The 23,869-nt window shown below is 51.5% G+C and overlaps 1 protein-coding gene across 1 annotated transcript in view; it reads right to left on the bottom strand.

The window, feature by feature from the left end:
• Positions 1-65: 65 nt before the first annotated feature.
• The window catches only part of SORL1 (sortilin related receptor 1), a 44,736-nt gene continuing 20,932 nt past the window's right edge, over positions 66-23,869 (bottom strand). The window contains exons 15-47 of the mRNA XM_027699520.1: positions 23,724-23,852; positions 23,406-23,491; positions 21,745-21,917; positions 21,384-21,515; positions 21,147-21,238; positions 20,218-20,464; positions 19,649-19,787; positions 18,835-19,008; positions 18,576-18,689; positions 17,339-17,461; positions 16,811-16,930; positions 14,381-14,506; positions 14,000-14,107; positions 13,422-13,553; positions 13,063-13,194; positions 12,299-12,433; positions 11,796-11,951; positions 10,889-11,038; positions 10,379-10,507; positions 8,810-8,936; positions 8,118-8,287; positions 7,757-7,869; positions 7,332-7,436; positions 6,315-6,387; positions 5,000-5,082; positions 4,652-4,748; positions 3,897-4,081; positions 3,298-3,417; positions 3,053-3,217; positions 2,110-2,284; positions 1,575-1,681; positions 462-654; positions 66-325 (exon numbers count right to left, since the gene is read on the bottom strand). Coding sequence (XP_027555321.1) covers positions 66-325; positions 462-654; positions 1,575-1,681; positions 2,110-2,284; positions 3,053-3,217; positions 3,298-3,417; positions 3,897-4,081; positions 4,652-4,748; positions 5,000-5,082; positions 6,315-6,387; positions 7,332-7,436; positions 7,757-7,869; positions 8,118-8,287; positions 8,810-8,936; positions 10,379-10,507; positions 10,889-11,038; positions 11,796-11,951; positions 12,299-12,433; positions 13,063-13,194; positions 13,422-13,553; positions 14,000-14,107; positions 14,381-14,506; positions 16,811-16,930; positions 17,339-17,461; positions 18,576-18,689; positions 18,835-19,008; positions 19,649-19,787; positions 20,218-20,464; positions 21,147-21,238; positions 21,384-21,515; positions 21,745-21,917; positions 23,406-23,491; positions 23,724-23,852 — 4,570 coding nt within the window. The remainder of the gene's footprint in view (positions 326-461; positions 655-1,574; positions 1,682-2,109; positions 2,285-3,052; positions 3,218-3,297; positions 3,418-3,896; positions 4,082-4,651; positions 4,749-4,999; positions 5,083-6,314; positions 6,388-7,331; positions 7,437-7,756; positions 7,870-8,117; positions 8,288-8,809; positions 8,937-10,378; positions 10,508-10,888; positions 11,039-11,795; positions 11,952-12,298; positions 12,434-13,062; positions 13,195-13,421; positions 13,554-13,999; positions 14,108-14,380; positions 14,507-16,810; positions 16,931-17,338; positions 17,462-18,575; positions 18,690-18,834; positions 19,009-19,648; positions 19,788-20,217; positions 20,465-21,146; positions 21,239-21,383; positions 21,516-21,744; positions 21,918-23,405; positions 23,492-23,723; positions 23,853-23,869) is intronic.

Genomic DNA, 23,869 nt, shown 5'->3' with positions numbered 1-23,869 from the left:
CAAGGAATTCATGTCCCTAAGGCTGTCCCCAAATCCATTCCATGACACCAAGGGATGTCATGTCCCTAGGAACTGTCCCCAAATCCATGCCAGGACACCAAGGGCCACGTACCTAAATCATCCCCCGAGGAGAATATGGCCGAGCCGAGGCGGGAGCTGTAGTGGCTGTTGGCAAAGGCAGTGAAGCTGTTCTGCAGCCTCCTGTGCCTCATGTACAGCACCACGAAGCCAATGCCCAGGGTCACCAGCAGCAGGAACAGCACCGGCACCACGATGGCAGCGACGTCCGTGGATCTGCCGGATTTGGCGGCAGAGGAGTCTTCACCTGTGGGGAGGGAGGGAAGGAAGCGCTGCTTGTACCCACAGCCCATCTCTGGCGTGTGGGGCTCACATCCCTGAGACTGTGAGGCTTTCATGGGTCTTTGTTGAGGAGGAGGGTGTGTGAAAAGCTGGGGACTCACCCGTTCCCAGCTCGTCGTAGAGGAGCGTGGCCGGCTCCCCGCACATCTGCCCGCTGTAGAGGCACCTGGCCTGGACACTGAACGAATAGTTGTGACCTATCTTCAGGTTGGACACCTTGAAGAAGTTCTCTGTGGTGTTGCCCAGATAAGCTGTGATGTTCATCAGGCTGTCAAACATGTGGATCTCGTAGCCCTGAGGGAGACGAAAACCCCAAATCCCTCGGTTGCAGAGGGCAGGTCTGAGCCTTCCAAAAGGGCTTTGAAACTTGTTTTTCCTCCTGGATCTGGGTTGGATTTAATCTGTTGGGCTGGGAGGGAGCAATGTGGAGCCTCCTCCAGGAATTGTGCCTTGACCCTGGCCAGTTCAGGGAGGAGAGGTCTCCCTTCTCCCAAGTAACTAGTGAGAGGATGAGAGGAAACAGCCTCAAGCTGTGCCCAGGGACGTTCAGGTTGGACATCAGGAAGAATTTCTTCATAGGAAGGGTTGTTAAGCATTGGAAGGCACTGCCAAGGGAGGTGGTGGAGTCCCCATCCCTGGAGGTGTTCAGGGAATGGCTGGACATGGCCCTCAGTGCTCTGGGCTGGGGGATAAGGTGGGGTTGGGTCACAGCTTGGTCTGGGTGACCTTGGAGGTCTTTTCCAACCTTAACAATTCTGTGATTCTGTTTTGGTCTGTCAGGTTCACTCCATTCTTAGCACCTACCCCAGACCACCCAAAACAGAGCCCAGAAGGGTGATGGTTTTGTTGGCACAGTTTACTACCTCCCCACGTCCTCACAGACAACATTCACAGATTTTCCATCAAAGTCTAAATAATGACATTTCTCAGACACCACCAATACGCTCCCAGCCAGCAGGGCAGTGTGCTATTCCCAGTCCTTCCACACAATTGTCCTTTTCTAAGAGGATAATCATGTTCCCAAAAGGTGACTGACTGGATCTATCAGCTTTGGTGCCTGGGTCGTGACAGGAATATAAGTGAGCTCTGCACAGAGGGCTCATGAAGGACACTGAGGTGGATTTTAAACAGCCTATGAAAGGAACCTTGCAGTGACTCTGCTCTAGGTTTTTCTGGAACACTCTCTGTAGGACAGGAGAGACAGCACAACTTACCCGGCTTTCATTGAAATTACTTTCCTTTAACGCCAAACTCTTCCAAAAAAGCAGAATATGGTCGTTTTCTGTTATGATTTTTAAGGCGTCCGGTGCAGACAGTGGAACTGCAAACGAGGAGAGAGTGGCAGCAGGTGAGGCTGTAACACTGGTGACACTTTCCTTTTACAGCAGTGTGGTCACTGCTGAAACTCAGTGGTTTTTAGGGGTCAGCACAACACCCTGCTTGCAAAAGGGATTTTGTGGCGTGTAAACTGGCAGGGGTTTGTCAGTGAGTTTTTATGGCAGGACCACAATGGTGCTTGATGGTGTGCACACAGCCAGCCAAACTGGTGTCTTTCCCATCCTCACATGGCAGGAGGAAAACACCCTGGACACCATTTCAGAGGCTTCCTCTCCACTGCTGTTGTTTGGGGGTTAAATCACCTTCCCTGGGTGCTCCAGGGAAGCCTCTCAGAGCTGGGCTTTGGCTGTGGGAGAGGACTAAGTGATGCAGACACATCCAGCCAGCACAGGGGTGGGATGGGTCCCTTACCTGTGTTGATCTTCATGCTGGATTCTTTGCTCATGTTTCCCAGCTGAACAATCACGTGGTATTTCCCTCCTGGTTCCAGCTTCTTGATGGTGTATTCCACTGTGCTGTTCTGGGTTTTCACTTTGTAGATTTTATCTGTTTTTCTGACTAAATCTTTAACTGCCACAGCATATAACTGGAAGGGAAGGCACACACAGGGCAACATCTCACTTTCCTGCAGACTTGCCAGCAACCTCATACAGTGGTAGGACATTAGACAGGGGGGCAAAATTTGATTTAAGCCATTCCTGTCCTTTACAGAAAGCCTGGGAAGTGAGATTCCAAGTCTCTTGCTGGATCCCTGCCCGAGATCAGTGTTTACTGATACAGAAAATGCAGTTACTGGAACAAGATGAGGGCAGGAGGAAAACCTCAGGTTGTATTTCTCAGTGAATCACAAGCATTCAATGAGAACTCCTGCCCTGTCAAGGTTTCCAGTTCTGCTGGGAAGATTTATGCCTTCAAATCTTTGCTGTTGAAGCCTCTGGACCAGAATAGGAGGGGGAAGCTTGCTGGGAAAATGACTTGGCCTCAGTGGAGCGAGACCTGACCATAAACCAGTGTGCCAGAAAACACAACTGGGCTTTGTTGGGGCTGGAGCTGGAGGCAGTGCCCCAGCCCTGCTTTACCCTCCTGGGCAAAGCCAAAGCCCAGAAAGGTGTTTTAGCACACACCCACGGGTGTTTTCAGTCTCTTTTAGCTACAGATATCCCAGACCTGACTCTTTTTAAATGAATATCACAGTCCTGGGCTGATGGAAATGAGGGTCAGCACCTTGACAGTGACTGTTTATAGGGAGGGCAGGCCTGAACTCAGAGTTCTCCATCAGCAGCAGGGCAGGGATCTGCCTTTGAGCCAGGGTTTTGCATGCAAAGGGACAGGAGAGGGCTCTGAGAGGCATTACCATGTCCTGGTCAGGTGAATCATAGGGTGATTCCCACTTGATGACAGCGAAGGTTTTGCCGGTGTGCACGGAGTGGAGGTGCCGCGGGGGCAGCCGGTTGTCGGGGATCATCTTCACCACCACGTAGTCAGAGGGTGGCCCTTGGTAGGGAGACATCACCCGGACCTGGAAGGGGATTAGGAGTGTGCCTTCACGTAGCCACAGCCCCCAGTGCAGCTCCAGGGGGGAGCAGGAAGGGAGCCTACCAGGAACAGGTACTGCTCATCCCGCTGCACCAGCACCGTGACGTTGTGGGAGGTCGTGGTGGTGTTGTGAGGGCTCCTGTACAGCTCCAGGAAGGATGTGGCATAGAAGACCCCATAGACCTGTGGAGGAAAACCACAACAATTTTCTTTATACCTGGGGCTCTGGGACCTAACCCAGCCTGTGCTTTTATCTGTCTGGATGCACAGCCCAAAGCATCACTGTTCACTTTTTAGGGACACAAAGCAAAGACCCTTTTTCCTGCTTTTTCCTCCCTCTTGCCCAAATTCAGGTTCAATCTGCCCACTTGTCTCTGCACTCCCCACCTGAAAATCCTGGGCTCAGCTCAGATAACACAGCAGTCAACTCAAAGACTGCTGGAGCATCGTGCTCTCTGTATTTAAGCCACTTCTCCACTGCACTGAACAAACAGACAAGAAGCCTTTCTTTGCTCCTGTTTAAAGGGCAGCAGGTGCTTTCCCTCATTTTTGAGCAATAAAATTTTCAAGGCCTTGGAATTCAGTCCCAACAGAACAATCCCGATTTAAGATTTGGAGCTTAAACACCACCATGGCTGGTGAGAAAAGAGTTGGTGCCTTACAACATTCCTGGGTCCAGTCCAGCTGCACTCCACTGCTGTCTGGTTGATGGCCTTGGCTTTGAGGCTTGGGGATGCAGGTCTTGTCCCACTGGTCACCACATGCACAAAAGACAGAGGGCTGTCACCCAGCTCCGTCTTAGCCCAAGCAGAAAGTTCATAGGGGGTGTGTGCTGTCAAATTTGCCACTGAGCAAGAAGAGAAACGTGCACTATTAGGTGAGGCAAAGCACTGCCAGGGCAGGGTGAGAGCACGAGGGGAGGGTCAGCAGCATCAGACAGTCTTAGACAGGAGCCTGCCTCTCCTGGTTTGTGCTTTCATTGCTTTGGAGTAATTTTCTTTATACCTGGGGCTCTGGGATCTAACCCAGCCCGTGCTTTCCTCTATCTGGATGCTTTCCCATATCCACACTGTGCACACCAGGGATTTTTCCAAACCAGAAATCTGATTAACAGGGACATGTAGTGTACACAAGTCCAAGAAATCCTTGTTCTGTTTCTCCTCCCTTTTGCAGGTCAGAAACAGAAGCACATACAAAATCCTGTATGACAAGAATGGGGGTAAATCCCAAATCTGCTTGAAATCTCCAAGTCCTAAAAACAGGGACCAAGGGTTTGCTGTTTGGTCCTCTCCAGATTTACACCTTCCTAAACAGAAACTAGTTGCAAAAAAAAGAAAAAGATAAGCCTACAGCCTTCCATAAACCTTCCTGTTTGGTGTTGACTAAAGCAGAATTTAACACTTTGTTCAGAATTTACCTTTTTGGATGGACTTTTCTCCTTCTATGATCAGGGTCCTTTTTTCCTGCCTGTGGGTATCAAATGTCCAGTAGATGTTCACAACATAACCACTGACCTGTCAAGCACAAGGACACACAACATGAGCTCACTGTGATTCACACAGTGAAAGAGCCACCCCTGACATTGTATTTTCCATCCTAATTAAGAGCCCTGGGGCAGTTTATGAGTAGTAAGACATTATTTGGCATGAAATATCCAGTAACTGCAAAGCTTTGATAGGTGACAGTTTATCCCATCCACTATTCACTGTTTATCTAAGGCAGGCCTTTTATTTTAGACTCAGAAGGAAAGGTGAAAAAATGTTACCTTGATATTAGTGGTCATTTTTAGGCTGAAACTTATGGAGTCCTCGCTGTAGCTCTCAATGTGTATGACAGGGGGAGGGATGACTGGAAGGAAAGGGAGGAAGAGCTGTCACTACAGCATAAAGAAATAAAAATACTCACTGAGAGGGGACAGATAAAATACAGGCTTTAGTTTAGGAGTTAATTTAACCCAGCTCCCAGAGCAGAAACCCCCATCCTCCCAGCCCCACCCCTGCCTGTCTCTCCCATGTACCCAGGGAAGACAAGGACATGCTGTACCTCTGTCATTTTATAAATCAACCACCTCAAAGCTGCCTTATCTGTGCCTTGCCCAGTGCAGGCTGGAACTAGAGAGGTCTGGGCAAAGGGATTTCCCTTCTGAACCCAGCAGGATGAGCTCCTATCCCAGTTAACAGCTCCTGGCCTTTGGGGAGCTGGTGAGGGAGGTCAGGAGCTATCGGCAGGGGCAGCTGCCAAACACTCATGAAAAACCTGAAGTGAAAGTTATTTCTGTTCTTTTTACCCCTGTTTTTCTAACCAGGTAATTCACATTATCTGAATCCTGCATTTTTAGTAGCCTGGTGTTTTCTTTCCCTTATTTGTCAGCACAGGGAGGATGCACTTTTATGTAGCAAATTAGCAGAAAGTTTTGATGTGGGAACGTAAGTTTGGATGAAAAATTTGGCATGAATACAAACGATTTCAAGAGGTATTTTCTAAAAAAAAAAAAAAGTTGGGAAGGAAATGATTTACTGTGCTGTTTGAATTTATCTACTGTCAGGCTGTAATGTTGTGATAGTTTTGGGAGCATTTAATGGTCTTTTAGTGGAGATGCAGAAACCATCATAATCATAACCTAAGAGGGAGAAGGATGAGGCAGTGGAGCAAAGGAGTTGGTGGTAATGTCTTGCTTATCTGAAGGTAGGATCTAGCCTGAGTTAGAGGGAATCCATCTGCAGTCTAGGAGAGAAGGGCACCTTCTGGACAGGCTCCTTGCCCAATCCAGGGCAGTACATCCATCCTCTGTGCCACAGGGGCACCTTCTGGACAGGCTCCTTGCCCAATTCCAGGGCAGTACATCCATCCTCTGTGCCACAGAGTTCAGAGGAGGAGTCAGTGCCCCTGCCAGATGTGCCACTGAACTTTGAGGCAGCTCGAGTTGAGTGAAATGGTACAGCAAAGTTGTTAAAACAGTGTAAAAGGCTCAACAGGGAGAATAAAGGCTGAGGAGGTGGCTGTGCCTGCTGAAGCTGACACTTCAGGCTGATATTCTGCCTTTTTGTTGTGTTGTCTGAGTTGACTGAAACAACATTTACCTTTGCCTTTTATGGTGGTTATGGATTTGGAATCACTCCAATTTCCCACTCCTCGACTAGTTACTGCAGCAACCTTTTCAAAGAAGAGGGTGAGTTAATATGAGCAACCTTGTATAATGCAAAAGGAGGATGAGGTTAGAGCAAGGTTACAGACCTGGCAGAGCTCATGGGAAAAGGGCTTTGAAGCAAACAATAGCTTAATTACTTGGCAATAAAATGCTTAATACAGAGATAAAGCAGACTGCTTAAAGTCAGTTAAAGGAATCTAAGAGGAGGGAGGTGCAGCCTCTTTGCAGATAACTGGTCTCTCATGAGATCTTTGAGGAGCTCATCAAGATAAGGAGCTTTGGACTCCATGGGCCATAGTATAGGTAAGAACTGTGCCAGTGAAGTCCATGCAGGTACTAAATCCAGTTCTAAAGATTAATTTGAGAATAGATTATATTGGGAAGGAACACCACGGGAGGAAAGACTGGCTCCAACCAACTGTGAGAATAATTTTGGGGGCACATTTATCCCAACTCCCAGTGAACTTCCCAAGAACTCATTCAGCACAGGAAGGATGGACAATGGCAAAGCACACATTTCCCAGGGCTAACTGTGCAGACTTTCATTTCCTATCCTTATTGCTTCTGTCTATAATTACCCAACCTCTCCCCTGTGCAGACATTCCCCACAGGCAGATCTCTGCTTCTTTTCCCAGTGACACACTGAGGACCAAATTTATCTCTGGCCCAGATCCAGTGCAATTGCAGTGACATTGGAATGGGCAATTAGGAGTGAGGATTTTATAATACAGCCTGGTCTTCTGGGAGAAGGAGCAAATCAAGGGCCTTAATTCAGGCCTCGAAACTATATACATTAGCAGTGCAAATGCCAAGCCCCTGGTGTGGGTTGGCATTAAAGGGCAGGATTTTAACAAGATATCTTTTTAGCAAGTACTTAACTGTGCAGGAGTTAGAATATTTAGTGAAAAGTGGTGAGAACATTCATAGACAGAGCTTGGAAAATACTCACTCTGACTGTGTAGAGTGTGTTGACCTCTAAGTTCTTGATCTCCGTGTAGTTCGTGGTGGTTCTAAGGGATGACCACTCCTTGGATCCACTGCTGCTGTATTCCACCTGGGAGCACCAAAACAAGGGATGAGGGCTCCACAGTCAGCAACACCACAGGGTTTCTCTGTGTCAAATGTCAGCAGAAAGGAGCAGGACAGCTCAGAGAGGTCAGGAATGAAATTATGAACCCGAGGGCTGTGCTGCTGCCGACGGCCCTGCAGCATTTCTCCTCCCAGCTTGCCCAGTGCTCTCAGAATATTTCCTACACAAAATGTCCTATTGCAGGCCCACTCCTCTGCAGAGCCAGCTGTGTTCAGACAGGCCAGCTCGTGCTGCTGTCCCCATCCCACTGAGCTGCCCCCATCCCACCGGGCAGCGGGACTCACGATGAACTCCCGAATGAGGCCGTGGGCGTTCACGGGGGGACTCCAGCAGCCCACCACCACACCCTCAGCTTCTTTTTTCAGGGACAGCTGGAGGTTGAAGGGAGCATCTGGTACTGGGGAGAGAAACAGAGGAGTCAGTGACAGTCACAGTGGTGTGTCCAGATCGCACGGGGAGAACCAGGTTTGCCCTGAAAGGCTGGGACAAAGGGGTGGGAGGTCCTTTTTCCCACTCCAGCACAAATCCCAGGCTTATGGAAAGGCCTTTTTTTTCTTTATAACAGGGATACCTGTGTGGTGTCTACTTTCTAAGCCAAAGCAGCATGAATGAGGGCACTGCCAGGAGCTGGGCAGCTCTGCTTACATCCTTCGGGTGCCCGCAGCGTGATGAAGTCGTTGGTGTTGTAGACCCGGCTCAGACACTGCACTTGGACCTTCACCTGATAGGTACAGTCAGGCTTGAGGACCTTCAGAACGCTGTTGGTTTTGTTGCTGTGGGTTTCCAAAATCTTCCAAACGCTTTCTCCGACCGTTCTGCGCGAGAGAGCCGCACACCTCGGGTCAGGGTGGTGCTCAGTTTGTCCCAGAGGGTGGAACCATTTATCTGTATTTTAAAAGCTTTCTTTCTGGTAAAGCCACGCCACCAGCTTGAAAAGATGCTGTTGGAAAGCCTAAACTAACCATAGCTTGGTGACTTAAAATTCTCTGAGGTTTTCTACAACTGCTGTGCTCTAATCTATTGTCTTTGTTCTTGCTGTCATACAAAGACAAGACCCAAGTGGAAAAAAAATGAATATAGCTACTTTACTGTCTGAGTAAACAGTCATGGGGGAAACAAACACAGTTTGTCACAAATGCCCTCCAGTTACACCTATTTTGGATGTCCTTTGCTACCAAATCTCAGAAGGTTTTCCAAGCAGAATTTGATTAAGCAGCTCTGCATCTTTCAGGCCTGATTCTGTACAGTTCTCTGCAGCACCCTGATACCTGTGCTCATGCTTCTCCTGGCTTTTACTCAACACAACAATGGGTCATGCAGTGTGGGGGGTGATGTACCTGTAGTAGATGTTGTAGACACAGGAGGTGGAGGACATCCTTTTTGGCCGGGCCCAGGTCAGGGTGACATCCCCGGAGAAATCCGCCGTCCACTGGAGGTTCTGGACTTTGTACACGATTGTGTCATCTGAGCAGGCAAAGGGAAAAGTGAGTCCCTCAGAGGGAAACAGGCCTTTTGCCCAGGAGAGAAACAGGAGTTGTGTTCTCTCCACAAACAACATGTGGAGGTAGAAACAGTATTGATAAGGGGAGTGTGTGCACCACTCAAATGAAGTGTGTAATTTAGGGGAGGGTTATCAGTGGAGAAGAGCAGGCTCGCAGAAGGCAGTTCAGAGCAGGAATTTACTCCTGGTACTCTTAGTTCTACCTAAAATATCTTGGTTGTCTTTATTCTGCACTGTGCAAGCATCCCCTTTCCCCTGAGGGATGATAAACTGTGGCTGTTGATGAAATACTGAGTATTTTGGAAGTGTGAGTGCACACTGAACAGTGCAAGCTAAGTCACTCTTCTACTGATGCAATGAGTCTGTACTGCCCCTGTCAGCCACCCAGGCCCTTTCCTTGTGTGTTTTTCCTTATCACATCTTGTGTTCAGCAGAAGGACCCGAGCAAAGGCTGGTAATTAAAGTTTGGGGATTGCCTTGGCATGAACTGGGTGGCTGAATCGCTGCCTGACCTTGGGAGAGGCATTTAGGGGATAAAAGCACTGTGAAACCAGCACTGGCAGTGATGGGACTGGAGGTGCTGATCTGAAACAGCCCAAATCCAGCGGGGCCATTCCCTGCTCTCTCCCCCCAGGGATGTGTCAGAGCCCACACCCAAGGGCCCTGGCCTGACTCAGCTTCATTCCCAATGCTGTGCAGAAGCCAGGCAGAGCAGAGGCAATCTGCTCCTGCTTTGCTTTCCCTAAACAGCTGGAAATGAAACCCAGTGGGTCCATGGACAGGCACAGCAGGACAAACTACCCGAGGGAAAAGAGATGGTTTCCCCTTGGCACAGCAGCCAAGCCGTGCATCTCAGCAGCTCCTTCCCCCTCCCCTGAACCTGCAGCCTCTCCCAATCAATATTTAATTAAAGAACTGAACCTGATTGATGCTCAGCCCCCCAAGCAGCTCAGTGGGAAGGCAGCCGGAGCTCATGGCCAGCGGCAGAGATCGAGCGCCGTTATCTGCCCAGGGCCCCCCCTGCCTCCACAGGGCCACCAAGGGCCAGCCTGGCAGGGCCAGCGATGGCAGCAGGGCACGTGCCACATCTCCCAGGGTCACCTTGCAAAGGGGGACAGAGCAGGAGACTATTGCTTCACCTGTGGGCCGTGTAAAATAGACAGCTTTGCTCCTAACCATCCTACAATGATTTTTTTGGTGTCTGAGGCTGCTGGAGGACAAATTGTTGGTGTAGAAACTGGATGTGGAGTTTGTCCCAGTGATAAATGGACGAGGAGGTAGCTTGGACAACTGAACAGAGGCAGATAAGTCATGGATGCTGTGAGTGAAAGGTCAGGTGTCCAGGAGAGCAGCCCTGAGTGCTGACAGAGCAGGGCAGGAGAAATGGGAGGGGGCTGCTGCTCACCGGTGCAGTTCCTCTCATCACTGCTGTCTGAGCAGTCCAGATATCCATCACAGCGCTCTGTCAGCATGATGCAGGCCTCTCCATCCTCACATTTGTAACCATTAGGGCACGACAGGGTGCTCTGGGTAGCTGCAAAAGGCAGAACAGTTCAGGACTCAAGGCAGGGAAGTTCCCTCGCTGGGCTGTTTGCAGTGCCAGTGCTGCTTCCCAAGCAAGCACTGGCTGCATGTCAGGGATGGAGCTCAGGCTGATGTGTCAGTCACAGGGGTGTCTTGTCCTGGCATGGTGGCATCAGAAGAACCTGGAGCTTATCCCATGTTAAACAACAACTGGACTTCTAATGGCAATGGCACTGAGGCTGAGGCTTTTAATTCCTTTTTTTTTTCTGTAAAACTGCATTTACTGCAAGGATTTCCCCAGCAACAAAACTCCTGGGTGGCTTCCCTGTCCTCACAAGGAGCTTCCCAAGGGAAGGAGCCGGGTAAGACCCTCTCCCCTGCCCTCACTCACGGCAGTTCCTCTCGTCGGTGCCGTCCTGGCAGTCCCTCACGCCGTCACACCGCTTCCAGTTGGGAATGCACTTGTGCAGCTGCTGGCACTCGAACTCAAACCTGCTGCAGCGCCCCGGGAGCGCCGGGGACGTGGCTGTCACGTTGGATCCTGCACACAGAGCAAGGGAGGAAACCACCCAAACCATGGAAACCGCGGCTGCTGCCACCAGCAGGGACCGAAACCCGTGCCCAGGTCCCGACTCCACTAGATGGCAATCTCTTCCCATCCTGCAGGTGGATGGTGTCTGCTGGGATGGCGCCTCAGCCATCCCCTCTCCTGACTGCAGAGGGCTGGAAAAGCCACTGCTTTGCAGGGAATGCCCTGCTCACGTGGACCTGGAGCAGTGTCCCAGCTGGGGGCAGCAGGGCTGACCCCAGGGAGAGAGGGATCACGGAGTCACGGGATAAGCTGAGCTGGAAAGGACCCACAAGGATCATCGAGTCCAACTCCTGGCCCTGCACAGAACCATCCCCAAGAGTCACACACCATGTACCTGAAAGGATCATCCAAACCCTCCTGGAGCTCTGGCAGCCTTGGGGCTGTGCCCACTGCCCTGGGGAGCCTGGGCAGTGCCCAACCACCCTCTGGGGGAAGAACCTTTTTCTAATATCCAACTTAACCCTGCCCTGACACAACTCCAGGCCATTCCCTGGGGTCCTGTCCCTGGTCCCCACAGTGCAGAGCTCAGTGCCTGCCCTCCTCTTCCCCTCCCAGAGAAGTTGGAACTTCCACGAGGTCTCCCCTCAGCCTCAAAACTTTTACGCCACGGTGTAATTTAACCCTGCCATGTGGACCTTAAGGCCAACATTCCTTGCAGAAGTGATCCTACAGTAAGAGGGGAAGGGTGAGGGACAGGAAAGCTCACGTGGGGTGGGACAGGCCTCCTCGTCAGAGCCGTCGGTGCAGTCCCTGTACCCGTCACACACCCAGCTGTTGGTGATGCAGGAGCCGCTGTTGCAGCGGAAGTGGTTGGGCAAACACGTCGGTGGGATCAGCGTGGTCATGGGATGAACTGGAGAACCTAAAAACACCCCGGGGAGAGCTGCCCTGAGCTCCCTGCCCCTGTGCACGGGCTGCGAGCTGTGCCTGCTCCTGGCAGACCCAGAGCCACCGCCAGAGGAGGAGCAGGCAAAGCATCACGTGTGCTTTCATCTGCACAGCTGGTGAAAACACTTCCCCATTTTGGAAATCAAGGTTTCCAGATTTTGGAAATCAGGATTTCCAAAACCACGGAGTGAAAGGGCGCATGGGAGTGCACACTCAGCCCGTCCATGGGGGATTTTGGAGCTGTCCCACGGCAGCTGATGCTGAGAGTGGTCCTTCAGCATGTCACAGCCCAGAGAAGAGCAGAGCACTCTGTGTCCTTACCCTCACAGTCCTTCTCATCAGACCAGTCCCCACAGTCGTTCTCCTTGTCGCACTTCCACCGGTTGGGGATGCAGTGCCCGTTCCCACACTGGAACTGGTAGTACCGGGAGCAGTTCGGGGCCTCCGTTGGGTTTTCTGACAAGGAGAGGAGAGTCCTGTGAGCCCCAGAGTTACCTCACTAGTTTTCAGCACAGCTGAGATGTGGGAGCACCTCAGGCTGGTCCAACACGGGCATGATCCTATTTCTTCATCTCCAGCACTCCCCAGCCCTCACTATCCTGTTGGAACCACTGTCATGTCTGTGGCCAGACACCACCCATGATCTCAGAACCAGAGCTGGCAGCAAAATCTACCAGAGCATGGCAGAAAGGGAGAAGCAAACCCAGCAGCTCTGAAATGAAGATGCAGCTGCCTCGCCTGGCTGGGTACAGCTCCCCCAACCACCCAGGGAACAGTGGTAAATATTGAGTTTGGCTGGAAACTGCCTGTCTGCTTTGGGCTGGGAGTCTGTGCAGCAAATACGGTCACATCTGACTTAGCCAAGCACAAGATGTGCCAGCTGTATTGGATTTTCAGTGTGCTTCACTGGCAGGATGAGGGCAGTGATACAGATCTCCACATAGGATGCACTGTGATGTGCACATGGAATACATATGTACACACGTGAGTGCCCGTGTAAAACGTGAAGAAGCCTGTACTCCATGCTCCTGGAATTCAAAGGAGGCTGGAGTTGCAGCGACAGGAGGCCCTGAGGTGCTGCTCACCACAGTTTGCTTCGTCAGAGTAATCCCCACAGTCGTCCATCCCGTCGCACTTCCACACCAGGCTGATGCACACCCCATTCTGGCACTGGAAGCTGAACTGGTCGCAGGTCCGGTGGAACTCGGGGTCCTGGGCTGCAGGGCAGCATGGACAGGTTTGGTGTACAGACAGAGGGCTTGAGGGAAGCTCACTGTTGAGCAGGAGCACACTCAGAGGCAATCATGGATTTATAAGCAGAGCATTACCCTCCAGAGCCACCTCTTAGATCTGGCAGCTTTCTGGCACCCTGGTTCTCTCCATGCCTCTGGTTTCATTCTCTACCCAACTCTCCTTTAGCAGGAATGCCCAGTATCACACTTACAGCAGCCAGCATAGTTGGCATCTTCGTCTGACCCGTCCCGGCACTGGATGATGCCGTCACACACCATGGAGTGGAACAGGCACTGCTGCCGGTTCTTGCACACAAAATCCATGTAGCGGGTGCACAGGGGCTCTGGAGAAACAGGAGGTCAGGAGGAGAGGGTGGGGTGGCACCTCTGCTGTCCTTGGCAGCAGGAATTCCACCCGCTGGGATCTGCACAGACCCGGGCGGATTTCAGGAACTTGCAGAACGTTCCCAAGGCAAATGGGAACTGGCTTGAGTTGCACATGAGCTTTGTCCCTGCACAGGCTGCTTTCACCCAATAATGCATCAGGGTGCAAACCCAAAAGGAGGGGTTGGTCACCTCCCTGAACACAGCCTCTGGCAGTGCCCTCCCCATGTGTCCCAGCCTGACAACTGCGCCATTCGCTGACCCGCCCATTTCCCAGGGGGCTGCTGAATGCTAACTAAGGCTTTCCCATTATCTCAGCAGGGCTTTATTCCCAGCCAGACAGGCTTTGGCAGACCATAAAGCCTGCCAGCCCTGGCTGCTGGGGCCCCATGGCCCTGGTACTCACCACAGTGCTGCTCATCTGACGCATCAGAGCAGTCGTTGATGCCGTCGCAGTGTTTGCTGGTTGGGATGCAGGTGCCATTGGGGCACTGGAAGCCATTGCACTTCTTCTCTGAAATTCAGAATTGGGTGGATGTTGTGTGGTTCATTTTGGTCTTTTTTAAGCTGGTTTAGTTAGCCACAAAAAGCCACGGCACAGCCCCAGTTGCCTTCGCCCTGTGCCTGCTTTTGGAGGGATGGGGATCATCCCCCTGAGTTTGCTGCTGGTTTATCTCAGTGGGTGTGTAGAAATCCCTCCCACCCCATGGCAGAGCCACATTACCACACAGAAAGCACACTTTACTACACACAGAGCACACTTTAGCACACACAGAGCACACTTTACCACAGTTGGAAGGGTCCTCATCAGAGCCATCCTGGCAGTCGGCGTCGCCGTCACAAGCCCAGCGCTGCGGGATGCAGTGGCCGTTCTGGCACTGGAAGCTGGAGGCCTCACAGGTGTGATAAACTGCTGAAACCAGAGCCAGGGGGACACCTGAGTGTGGGGTGTCACCTGTGGGCTGTCACCACGTCCCTGCTGAGCTGTGGCACGTCATGAGTCGGGCCACACCACCACACACCCAACTCCCTCCACCTGCACCAGGACCTTGTGCCATGGCAGGTCCCAGCACTGAGCACAAGCAGCCACCCCATAGACCCCAGGTAGGAGAATTCCATGAGTCCAGGTTCTCCCAGGCCTTTTCCTCTCCTTGCCATGCTTGCTCACAAGCCTGCTGGAAGGAATGGCTCATTCCTGCTTCAGGGATGGCTTTTGGAGGCTGGAGCCCTCCCAAAGCTCTCCCACACTCAGGAGCCTCTTTCCCTTTAATCTCAGCCCTTGGTGTGTGCAGGCAAAGGTGACAGTGGTGGCACCTTGCCAGAGATGGCAAGAAATGTCACAGAGGTCAAGCAAGCCCTGGCAGAGCATCAGGGTCCCCCGTGCCGGGCAGGACAAACTCAGTGACAGCCTTTAATTAAGGCAAACAAGGTCTTTCCATGTTGCCAAAGCAAACTAGAAATACAATTCTCCTTGGGGGTTTTCCTCAGGCTCCTGTCAGGGAAATCTCTGCCTGTGGGGCATCTGGGTGGAAGCCGAGCCTGTGTTGTCACTTTAGAGACAAATGCTGCTCTTCAACCAGGAGAGCGCTCGGAGTTATTGAGAAAAGCAATGTTCAACTTAATTAAATTGCATGACACCGAGTTTCAGGTTAGAGAGTGACATGCACTCGCAGATATTTCAAAATAGTACAATCTTGTGGCAGTAATATTCTATTAGGTATTCAGCGTGAAATGTAATTATTTTAGATAAGCGCAATAATTGCAGCCGGTGAAGTCAGACGGAATGTTCCTCAAATAATTGTGATCCTCTTAGATAATTTCAACTTCAGGGCTTTACAAACCCGATGTGCTTTTTGAAGTAGGTTCCTTTCCTGTAGTAATTCTCTCTGGAGGAACTCATATGAGAGATAAGTGATACCAATATAAATTAAACCTTTTCACGAAGCCGCGCTCCCAGAATACCAATGACCAGGATCCCCAGTGCTACAACCCCGTGTGCTCCAGGCACAGCAAATGCCTCAGGAGTGAACACACAGAGCTTGGAGGCCTGAAAGGGATCTCCTAAATCCTCCTGCCAGAGCCCCAAACAGCAGCTGCTGCTGCTGTCTGTCCCAATGGTTCCAGGCTGCAGCCAGAGCAAAGCTGCTGCCAGCATTCCCAAGGGCTCTTGTGCACCCCAAAGGGTTCCCCCAGCCCCATCAGCCCATCAGATCTCGCCCCATGTCATGGACACCACTGTTTGTTACCTTGAAATACCCCATGTATTGCTTTATAAATACAATCTTGGGTCTTTCACTGACGGACTGATGCGCTGCCTACTCTCAGAAGACTCTTCTCATGCAAATACTTGGGGTTCTTGGCTTGGTTGGGTGGGGTTTTTTGCTTGTTTGCATTGGTCTTTTCCACTAAGAAACAGTGTTATCTGTTGGCTTTTCTAATGAGAAAAAGGCTCTGTGTGGGTGTTAAGCTCAGGAGACTGCTGAGGAACATCAGTGTTACCCTGCAGTGATGGGAGTAGTTGAGGGTTGTGACTTTAAACTGCAAAGACAGAGCGAGGCTCACAGGACTTGCTGCACAGGAGGCACAAAGTAGGAATAATATTATTTCTGGCAGCCAGGTTGCATCAATACGAGTTGAAAGTAAAACAAGAGCAGGTCTTCCATGTGTGACTCCCTCTTAGGACACTCTCCTGAGGTTTTCAAGCCTATGAAGCAATGAGGCTGCTAGGAGACAATTCCTGAACTAAATCTGCCTTTTCTTCAGATCAATTAATTGTGGAGAAGCTGCAAAGAACATGCCTGTTTTCTGCAACAATATTTAATGGCAGGAAAACAGATTGAAGCTGTGAAATGCTGCCAGTGCACACTGGCCTGATTGCTGCCTTCCTGCAACAGGGGAGCCCTTTCTGCCAGAAGAATCCTCTGGCTGCTTGGCAGCCACAGAGCTGCTTCCCATTCCATTGCCTGTTGGTGCAACCTTGCAAGCAAAAAGCAAAGCTGGATCACTGTGTGAGCATCTCAAAGCTGTCAGCAAATTCCCTAAGGCACTGGAGGAGAGAAACCCTGGGATTTTGGAGCATCACAGCAGCCCGAGGTGAGCTCTGCTGGGTGCTCTGACAAGCAGGGAAACTGAGGCACGAGGTGCTGGCCAGTGTCTCACAGGCTGTGAGCAAAGAGTGTTTGCAGCAGAGGGTTATTGGGCCCATCAAAGCACTCACCAGTGCAGTTGGCTTCATCAGACCAGTCCCTGCAGTCGTTGTCACCGTCACACATCCAGGAGAGGCGGATGCACATCCCTGAGCTGCAGCTGAACTCATCATTCCTGCACTGGTGGGCCTCTGCAAACAAAATATTTGGCTTCAGGTCACTGGAAGTACCCAAGGAGCAGAGTGGAACAGCTGGATGACAATGACACAGAAATGTCCCAGAGAGGAGAAGAACCAGCATGCAGCCTCAGTCTCTTCTCCTGTCCCTCATTTCACAGTATGTGATGGTCTGGTCCCCCATTTCCCAGCACCCAGTAAATGATGGTCCTGTCCCCCATTTCCCAGCACCCAGTAAATGATGAAGAGGCAGCTGTTAGCCTGGATAAACAGGGGGATCAGGCAAAGCACTGCCTTGCCCTTAAACATCCACAACCAGCACATTCCACAGGCATCCAGATCCAGCAGCTATGAGCAGCACAGATGCTGGAGAGCAGCTTTCCACCCTTGCACAGGGAAGGAGGTTGGAGTGAGGGCACTCACCACAGTGACTTTCATCGCTGTTGTCCCCACAGTCGTCCTCCAGGTCACACTTGTAGGACAGTGGGATGCAGGTCCCCGAGCCCTGGCAGCGGAATTGGGTCTCAGCGTCGCACACGGTGGTGGCTGATGGAGAGGGGAGGGGAAGAAGGAGGAGAAGGAGGTTAAGGTGGTGGTTAGACAATGGTTTCTGCTGCCTAAGTGTGTGTACTCAGTGCAGAGAGGTGAAGGGAGAAAGCATCCTGTGAGCTCTGCCCAGTGCAGCCTGGGTTACTCCTCTTGTATTTTAATGCCATTTTTAGGTACTCGGAGTAAAGCAGAGCAGAGAGGGGTTAGTTTTCTGTCTGGGGATCAGGACTGAAGCTCCTGATGCCCACTCCCAGCTAGGGAGCAAGAAGCTGAGGCTGTAGAGCTGCCTGCTCCCCAGGAAGGGGATTGAAACCAAGAGTGGTGGGAGGAGACAGGGCAGCCAAAGGAGGGGAACAGCTGGACATGAGTGTTGCTATCCCAGGCAGCATCCCTGTGCCACACTGGTCACCCCTTGACAAGGAATGGGTACCCACAGAGGCTTTCCCTTGCCAGGAACCAGGCAATGAACTCACACGTGGACTCTGCTGACTGGTGTGTCAATATTGGCAGGAAAATAAGATCCTTATTGGTATAAAACGGGCATAAACAGCATCTCTCCAGGAACACCTGGTCCCTTAGTGATTCCTAACTTTAAACTGTGGTACTTTTTCCACAGTGCACTAATCCAAACCCTTCAGCTCTTCCAAGCTGTTGAACATTTGCCCCTCCTGCACACATTGGCAGTCCCTAATTTTGCTCGAAAATGTGACCTCCCATCTTTAATGCGTAAACTTGTTTGATCAGCTCAACAAGAGACCCTTGCAGACAGAAGTCACTTTCTATGTGCACTCTTTTCCTCAGCATTGGCTGTGCCCTCAATTAGCTTCAGAAGACAATTTCTGTGAGGGAAAAACACAGCTGGCATCAGTCTCACCAAATTTTAGACCCAAATTTTAGACACTGACACCTGAGCTGGTCAAGGGGGAAATATTGGCCCTCGTGGGACACAACTCATCCAGCTGGCTTTGGGTGTCTGTCAGAGGAGGTGAGTTACACCCCCAAAGCACCTCTTGCTGTCCCTGCCTGTGAAGGCAGTGCAGAGCATCAGGGGTGATGCCAACACACCAGACATCAAAATTTGGGCAGGCCAAGGCCCCCGCAGGACACTCACGGCAGTTCCTCTCATCGCTCATGTCCCCGCAGTCGTTGTCGTTGTCACACTGCCAGATGCTGTTTATGCAGTTCCCGTTGGAGCATCTGTACTGGTTGGGCAGGCACGTGTTTTCTGGTGCAGGAGGGAAAACCAAAACAAGCCGGGGTTTAGAAATGGGCCCCGCTCCTCCTCGACAGAGAAAAGGTCACACTGACCTCTCCCAATGGCTGAAGATGCCTCTCAGCATAAAGCAGAAGGAAGAACCAAGTGTTTTTACCTTCCTTCAGGCAAGTGTTGTTCTTCATGAGGTAGCCACGAGGACAGTCACACCTCACCTCCCCCGTGGGCAGCACGGTGCTGGACACCCCCTCGGGGCACTTGCAGCTCCTGCCGTGGTTGGACTTGGGCAGGCAGAGCAGGCTGCAGGGCTTGGAGATGCAGGCATTCTCCCCTGGAGCCAGGGAAGAGAGGAAAGGGGGCACTGTCAGGACAGAGGGCTGGGAACACCCAATTTCACCCGCCAGCCCAGGCTTTGGAGCTCGCTCTGCAGTGCTGGGGGCTGAGGGGCCTTAGGAATGCACTGAGCCATCTGCTCCGGGGAGTTCAAGGGCCTTAAATGTCTTCCCATTCTCCTACAGAGCCCTTTGATGGTCTTGTACCCCTCTGAAAATGGGTATAAACCAGCACATTCATCACACAGGGGCTGCTGCTGCCTTATCACAGCTCAGATGGATGACTAACTGGAGGACAAATTTGATGCAGCCCCAAGACACTACTATTTTTTGGCCCATACAGCACTTTGCTTAGAAAGGCTGTGATCTGTGACTTAAAATATGAGGTGCCACCACAGGTGCCTGCCCTCTGAGCTCTCTCCCTGATTTGGATTATCTCTCCTGGCAGCCAAAAAGCAGCACAGAACACTCATGAGACTCATTCCTCACGACTGTGCCTGAGAGCTTCAAACCCTGCAGGAACAGGGATACAGTCAGGCTCGTGAAATGCAAGCCAGGAGGGCCTGGTGGCCTGGGAACCTTTGGAAATTGGGGATGAACACATTTCCAAATCGCAGGGAAGTTCATCTGCACACTCACCTGTTGTCTTTCCTCTGTAAAAGATTTTCATGTCCATGATCCCATTTAATCGGCCGACCAGGATCTCCATCCTTGAGCCACTGGTTTTGGATGCTCTGAAGATACTCAGCTGTGACCAGTCATTCCAGTAGATCTCATTCTGAAACACAGGCTTGGCTTTTAGTTTAAGGGGCAGCAGAACTGGGGCTGTTCTTGTCAGCAGGACCTGCTCTAAGCCACACTAAATCCTGGATGTGGGGGGACACTGAGAGTGCAAATGTCCCCAGCCAAATGGGGACAAGAACAGAAAGAACTGAAGCGGGATTTGAGCAGGAATGGAGTGGCAAATAACATGGGGAAGACAGTGCAGTGCAACTACTTGGGAATGCTGCACACTCTTGGATGTTGGTCCTGGGTTTAACTGCACCTGCCTGCTCATTTCAGGGATTTGGGGGAATGTGCCAGGAGCAGAAAGAGAGCAAGCATCATGCCTTCTCCAAATGACATCCCCACCCTCCAAATTCAGTGTGCTCAGTGCTCCTCCACCACCAAGCTCAGAGCCTGCCTGCTATGGAAACGGGAAAACAAACCTTAAACACAGCAATAGCATAAGGGTGAGGGAGGCTGTCCAGGATGACAGATCTCTGCATCCCATTGAAATCCACCCTCTCGATCCTGTCCATGTAGGCTTCGGTCCAGTAGATCCAGTGGTCATCCACGGAAATGCCATTTGGCCACCGCACCCCCTCCGAAACGATGCACCCAGCCTGGGACCCGTCCATGTCACTCCTGTAAATCCCAGCTCTGGAGTCCCCCCAGTCTGTCCAGAACATCAACCTGACAACAGGCAGAGAGGTTACTCCAAATCATTGCAGAACAGCTCATCAAAGGGAACCAGAAGCAGAGGTTTGAATGCTTTACATTCCGTGTCTCCTGCACGACAGTGCCTTTGAAAGGGGAGCTCTGCAATTCTAATGAACGCCAGCAGCAGATCTACGAGCAGCACAGAGGCTTATTCAGCTGCAAGCTCCGTGGTGTGAGTGCAGCTGCAGGTTCACCTTGCTGTGAACTGCTTCACTTTAGCACAGATGCCTGAAAACAGCTCGGGTTTGTCAGAGCTGCGTTTGCAGCCCCAGCAAAAACCCCGCTCAGAAAGATACAGCTTAGATTTAGCTCTTGAATTTGAGCTCAGCTTAGTTTCTCACGCATCACTGCGGCTTTGCCCACTGACCAGACCAGTTCTACTGGCAGGAAAAGCTATTTACTAGTAGATAGGTATGGGCAGGAAAGAATAAACAGTTTGTGATCTCTGCTCTGAGGTGGCTTAGCTGGGCGTGTGACGGCAAGAGTGGGCTCTGGAGGGAAGGACTGTGAGCTGGACCCACTGTGCTGTGTCTGTGCCCACATTTTGCTATCCAAGCTGTCCATGCAGCCCTCTCCCCTGTGCTGTTAGTGCTGAAGGATCAGCATGGTTCCCCTGGGGAGCACCAGGGCTCCTACTTGTGATGCTCTTTCTTACCCGTCTCGGGGAACCAGAGCGAGGGCTCGGGGTCTCTCAAGGATCGAGGAGTTGAGGACAGTGAGTCGCAGGTCTCCGTCTGGATTGGCAACCTGGGCCAGAAACCAAAACCAGGAGGGCTGTGTTTACTGCACTTGCTCAAACTGGCATGAAATCTGTGGCAAGTAATTATTGCTCCCTAATAAAATATGCAGTGCCACAGTCACGTCTGTTTAGCACGGGTGGGCTGAGCTGTACCTCAATTTTGGGAATCCCAGCGTTGACCCAGTACAGCAACTGACTGAGGGGTTCAAAGGCCAAAGCTTCCACTGTCTCCAGCCCGGTGCTTATGATTATTTCTTGCCCAGAGCTGCCGTTGAGGCAAAGACGCTGAAAAAACAAAAAAATAATAATAACAATCAGAATAAAAGATGAGGAACTTCCTCAGGCTGAAGGTGAGCGTGGTCAGGTGTGCAAGGCAAGCAGAGACAGACAGCTGGGAGGGGAGCAGCACCAAGGCAAACATTTGTATTTCGGGGTGTGGATGAAACAGGCTGGTGCAAGGAGGTGATGCCGGGGGCAGCCTGACCCACGGCAGCCTCCCCACCCCTTGGCTCACCTGGATAATGTCCAGAGTGACATCAGCCCAGTACAAGCAGTTGTGGTCGTAGTCAAAGTCGAGGGCAACTGCCCCTCTGAGCCCTGCCAGGGGCAGCTCCTCGCTGATGCCCGAGGCCAGGTCGTAGCGGTGGATGGAGTAGCGGGTGGCATAGAGAATGAACTCGTTCTCCTCTGCAACAACAGCCAGGAGAACAACCTTGTTCAGTGGCCTTTTTAGGCTACTCAAGGGGCAAAAAGGAAACAGCAGGTATTTTCTGACCCCTGGTTTTAGCACCTCAGGGAGGCAAAGACCCTTTGTCTCAGTTGGGATTAGGTAGATGAGAACGTGGGTCCAGGAACACACAGTGGCCATTGTCTGATCCAGGAGGAGGAGGTAAGGCCAGCAAAAGTGTGACCCCTTCCTTCCCCACAATGAGAAACAAAATACTGATCTCCTCTTCCTCAAAAACCCCATCAGAAAGCTGGGAGTGATGTAAATCTGCAAGTCCTAAGGGACACCGGCACCGCAGGAAAATATCCCGGGGTGGGTTTTGTTTCTAAATTGTGTCAAATCCAGCGTAATGGGATCCTGGGCCAGGACAAAGTCTCCTGGGCATTAGCAACACTACCGGTCAAGTCCAATAATGCTATTAATGAGTAAAGCTAATGTCAGTAAGTAACTCTGGCTGTGCATCCCTAATGAGATTATACGGAGATATGAAACAGATACTGTACATGAAAGTGTTACCATGGTGCGAGCCAACACGTATCTGAAGACGATCAGCAAATACTCTGGGAACACTGCACTTCAAAGGGCAGCCCGGTGGGGACAGCAGGTTTATTTTGCAATCAGCAGGGCCCTTCTCAGCATGACCAGCACAGCTCTCCAAATAGCTCAAGAGGGCTCAGAGGGGTGAAAAACGTGTCGGGCTCTGAACGAGGAGTAAAACTAAGCATGGCGTTGGCAGGAATCCCAGCAGGGGGAAGGCCTCCCTGGGCTGTTTGCACCCTGAAAAATCTTAGGGCAGTGCAGGGAAACCTCGTGCTGGTGGTCTCAGCTGCCCCAGCCCTCACATGAGCCCCTGCCCTGCCTCAGGCTCTGGAGCTGCAGCACAGCAGCATGCTGATCACGCAGCTCGTGACGGCAGATTAAATTAAAGCTGTAATGAGCAGAATGCAAATAACTTTGGCAGCACAGGGGCATGAGACTGCTTCAGTGTCTTGTATATTTGGAAGGAGAAAATAAGGATGGGGGTGAAGTGTGGCAGGCATGAGGACTGAAGGGCAGCCTCTGCCCTGGTCTGGCCCCAAATAACCATCATTCAGCCCCATGCAGTGGCTGTCTCAGGGTGGTACCTTCCCAAGGGTTTCTCCAGGATGGGGATATCTTTGATCTAATTCTTGTCTCTCTGGTTGGGTTCACACCAGCTACAGCAAGGACATGACCAGGATAAGAGGGTCCTGCCTGCAGCCTGCCCTGAGGGGCTCAGGAGCAGAGAGGGCTCTGTACCCTGGGCTGACGCTGCTCTCTGGCCGCCGGGCAGGAGGTGATGATTTGTAACCCACCAAGGCTCCTGTGTCGCACAGGTTTTGTCTGAGAGCCCTCTAGGAGTTTGTGCATGGTCCCAGGGGTTTTATGAATGAAGCCCTTGTGCCAGAGCAATCCTGCCCTGTACTCACCAGCCAGCGGGCACGGCACCAGCTCCCCCTCGAGCCGCGACTCGATGTCTCCACCCGCACAAGTGTCCCCAGAGATCTTTCTGTAGCTGCAAACACACACACAGTTTATTTCATGGAAACTCCTAACAAACCATCCTGTGCAGCCTGAATAGGCAGCAGTGTTTAATTGCAATGTATGTCCAAACATGCCAATTGTTTACTGCCACTCGTGGGGCGTTTCCATTGTGGGGTTTGTGGTTGTTTGGGGTTTTTTAATCACCAATAGGATAAATACCAGCTTTTGGAAGATCAGGTTGCCCTCTCAAGTGCAGCACATACCCTCGAGTCTTCCTGTAGGTTGAGCCAACGGGGCAAGGGACTGGTGGGTCGTAGGGTTTCCCAGCAAATTCAGGGTCAGGAACACAAACTTCCAATGATAAGTCATCACTCAGTTTAAAGCCAAAATCACTGCAAGGAGAAGAAAG

The sequence above is a fragment of the Neopelma chrysocephalum genome, unplaced genomic scaffold (genome assembly GCF_003984885.1).
Source record: "Neopelma chrysocephalum unplaced genomic scaffold, ASM398488v2 Primary Assembly neopelma1_138, whole genome shotgun sequence".
In the NCBI taxonomy this organism is placed as follows: domain Eukaryota; kingdom Metazoa; phylum Chordata; class Aves; order Passeriformes; family Pipridae; genus Neopelma; species Neopelma chrysocephalum.
This window is presented reverse-complemented; position numbering and strand designations above follow the sequence as displayed.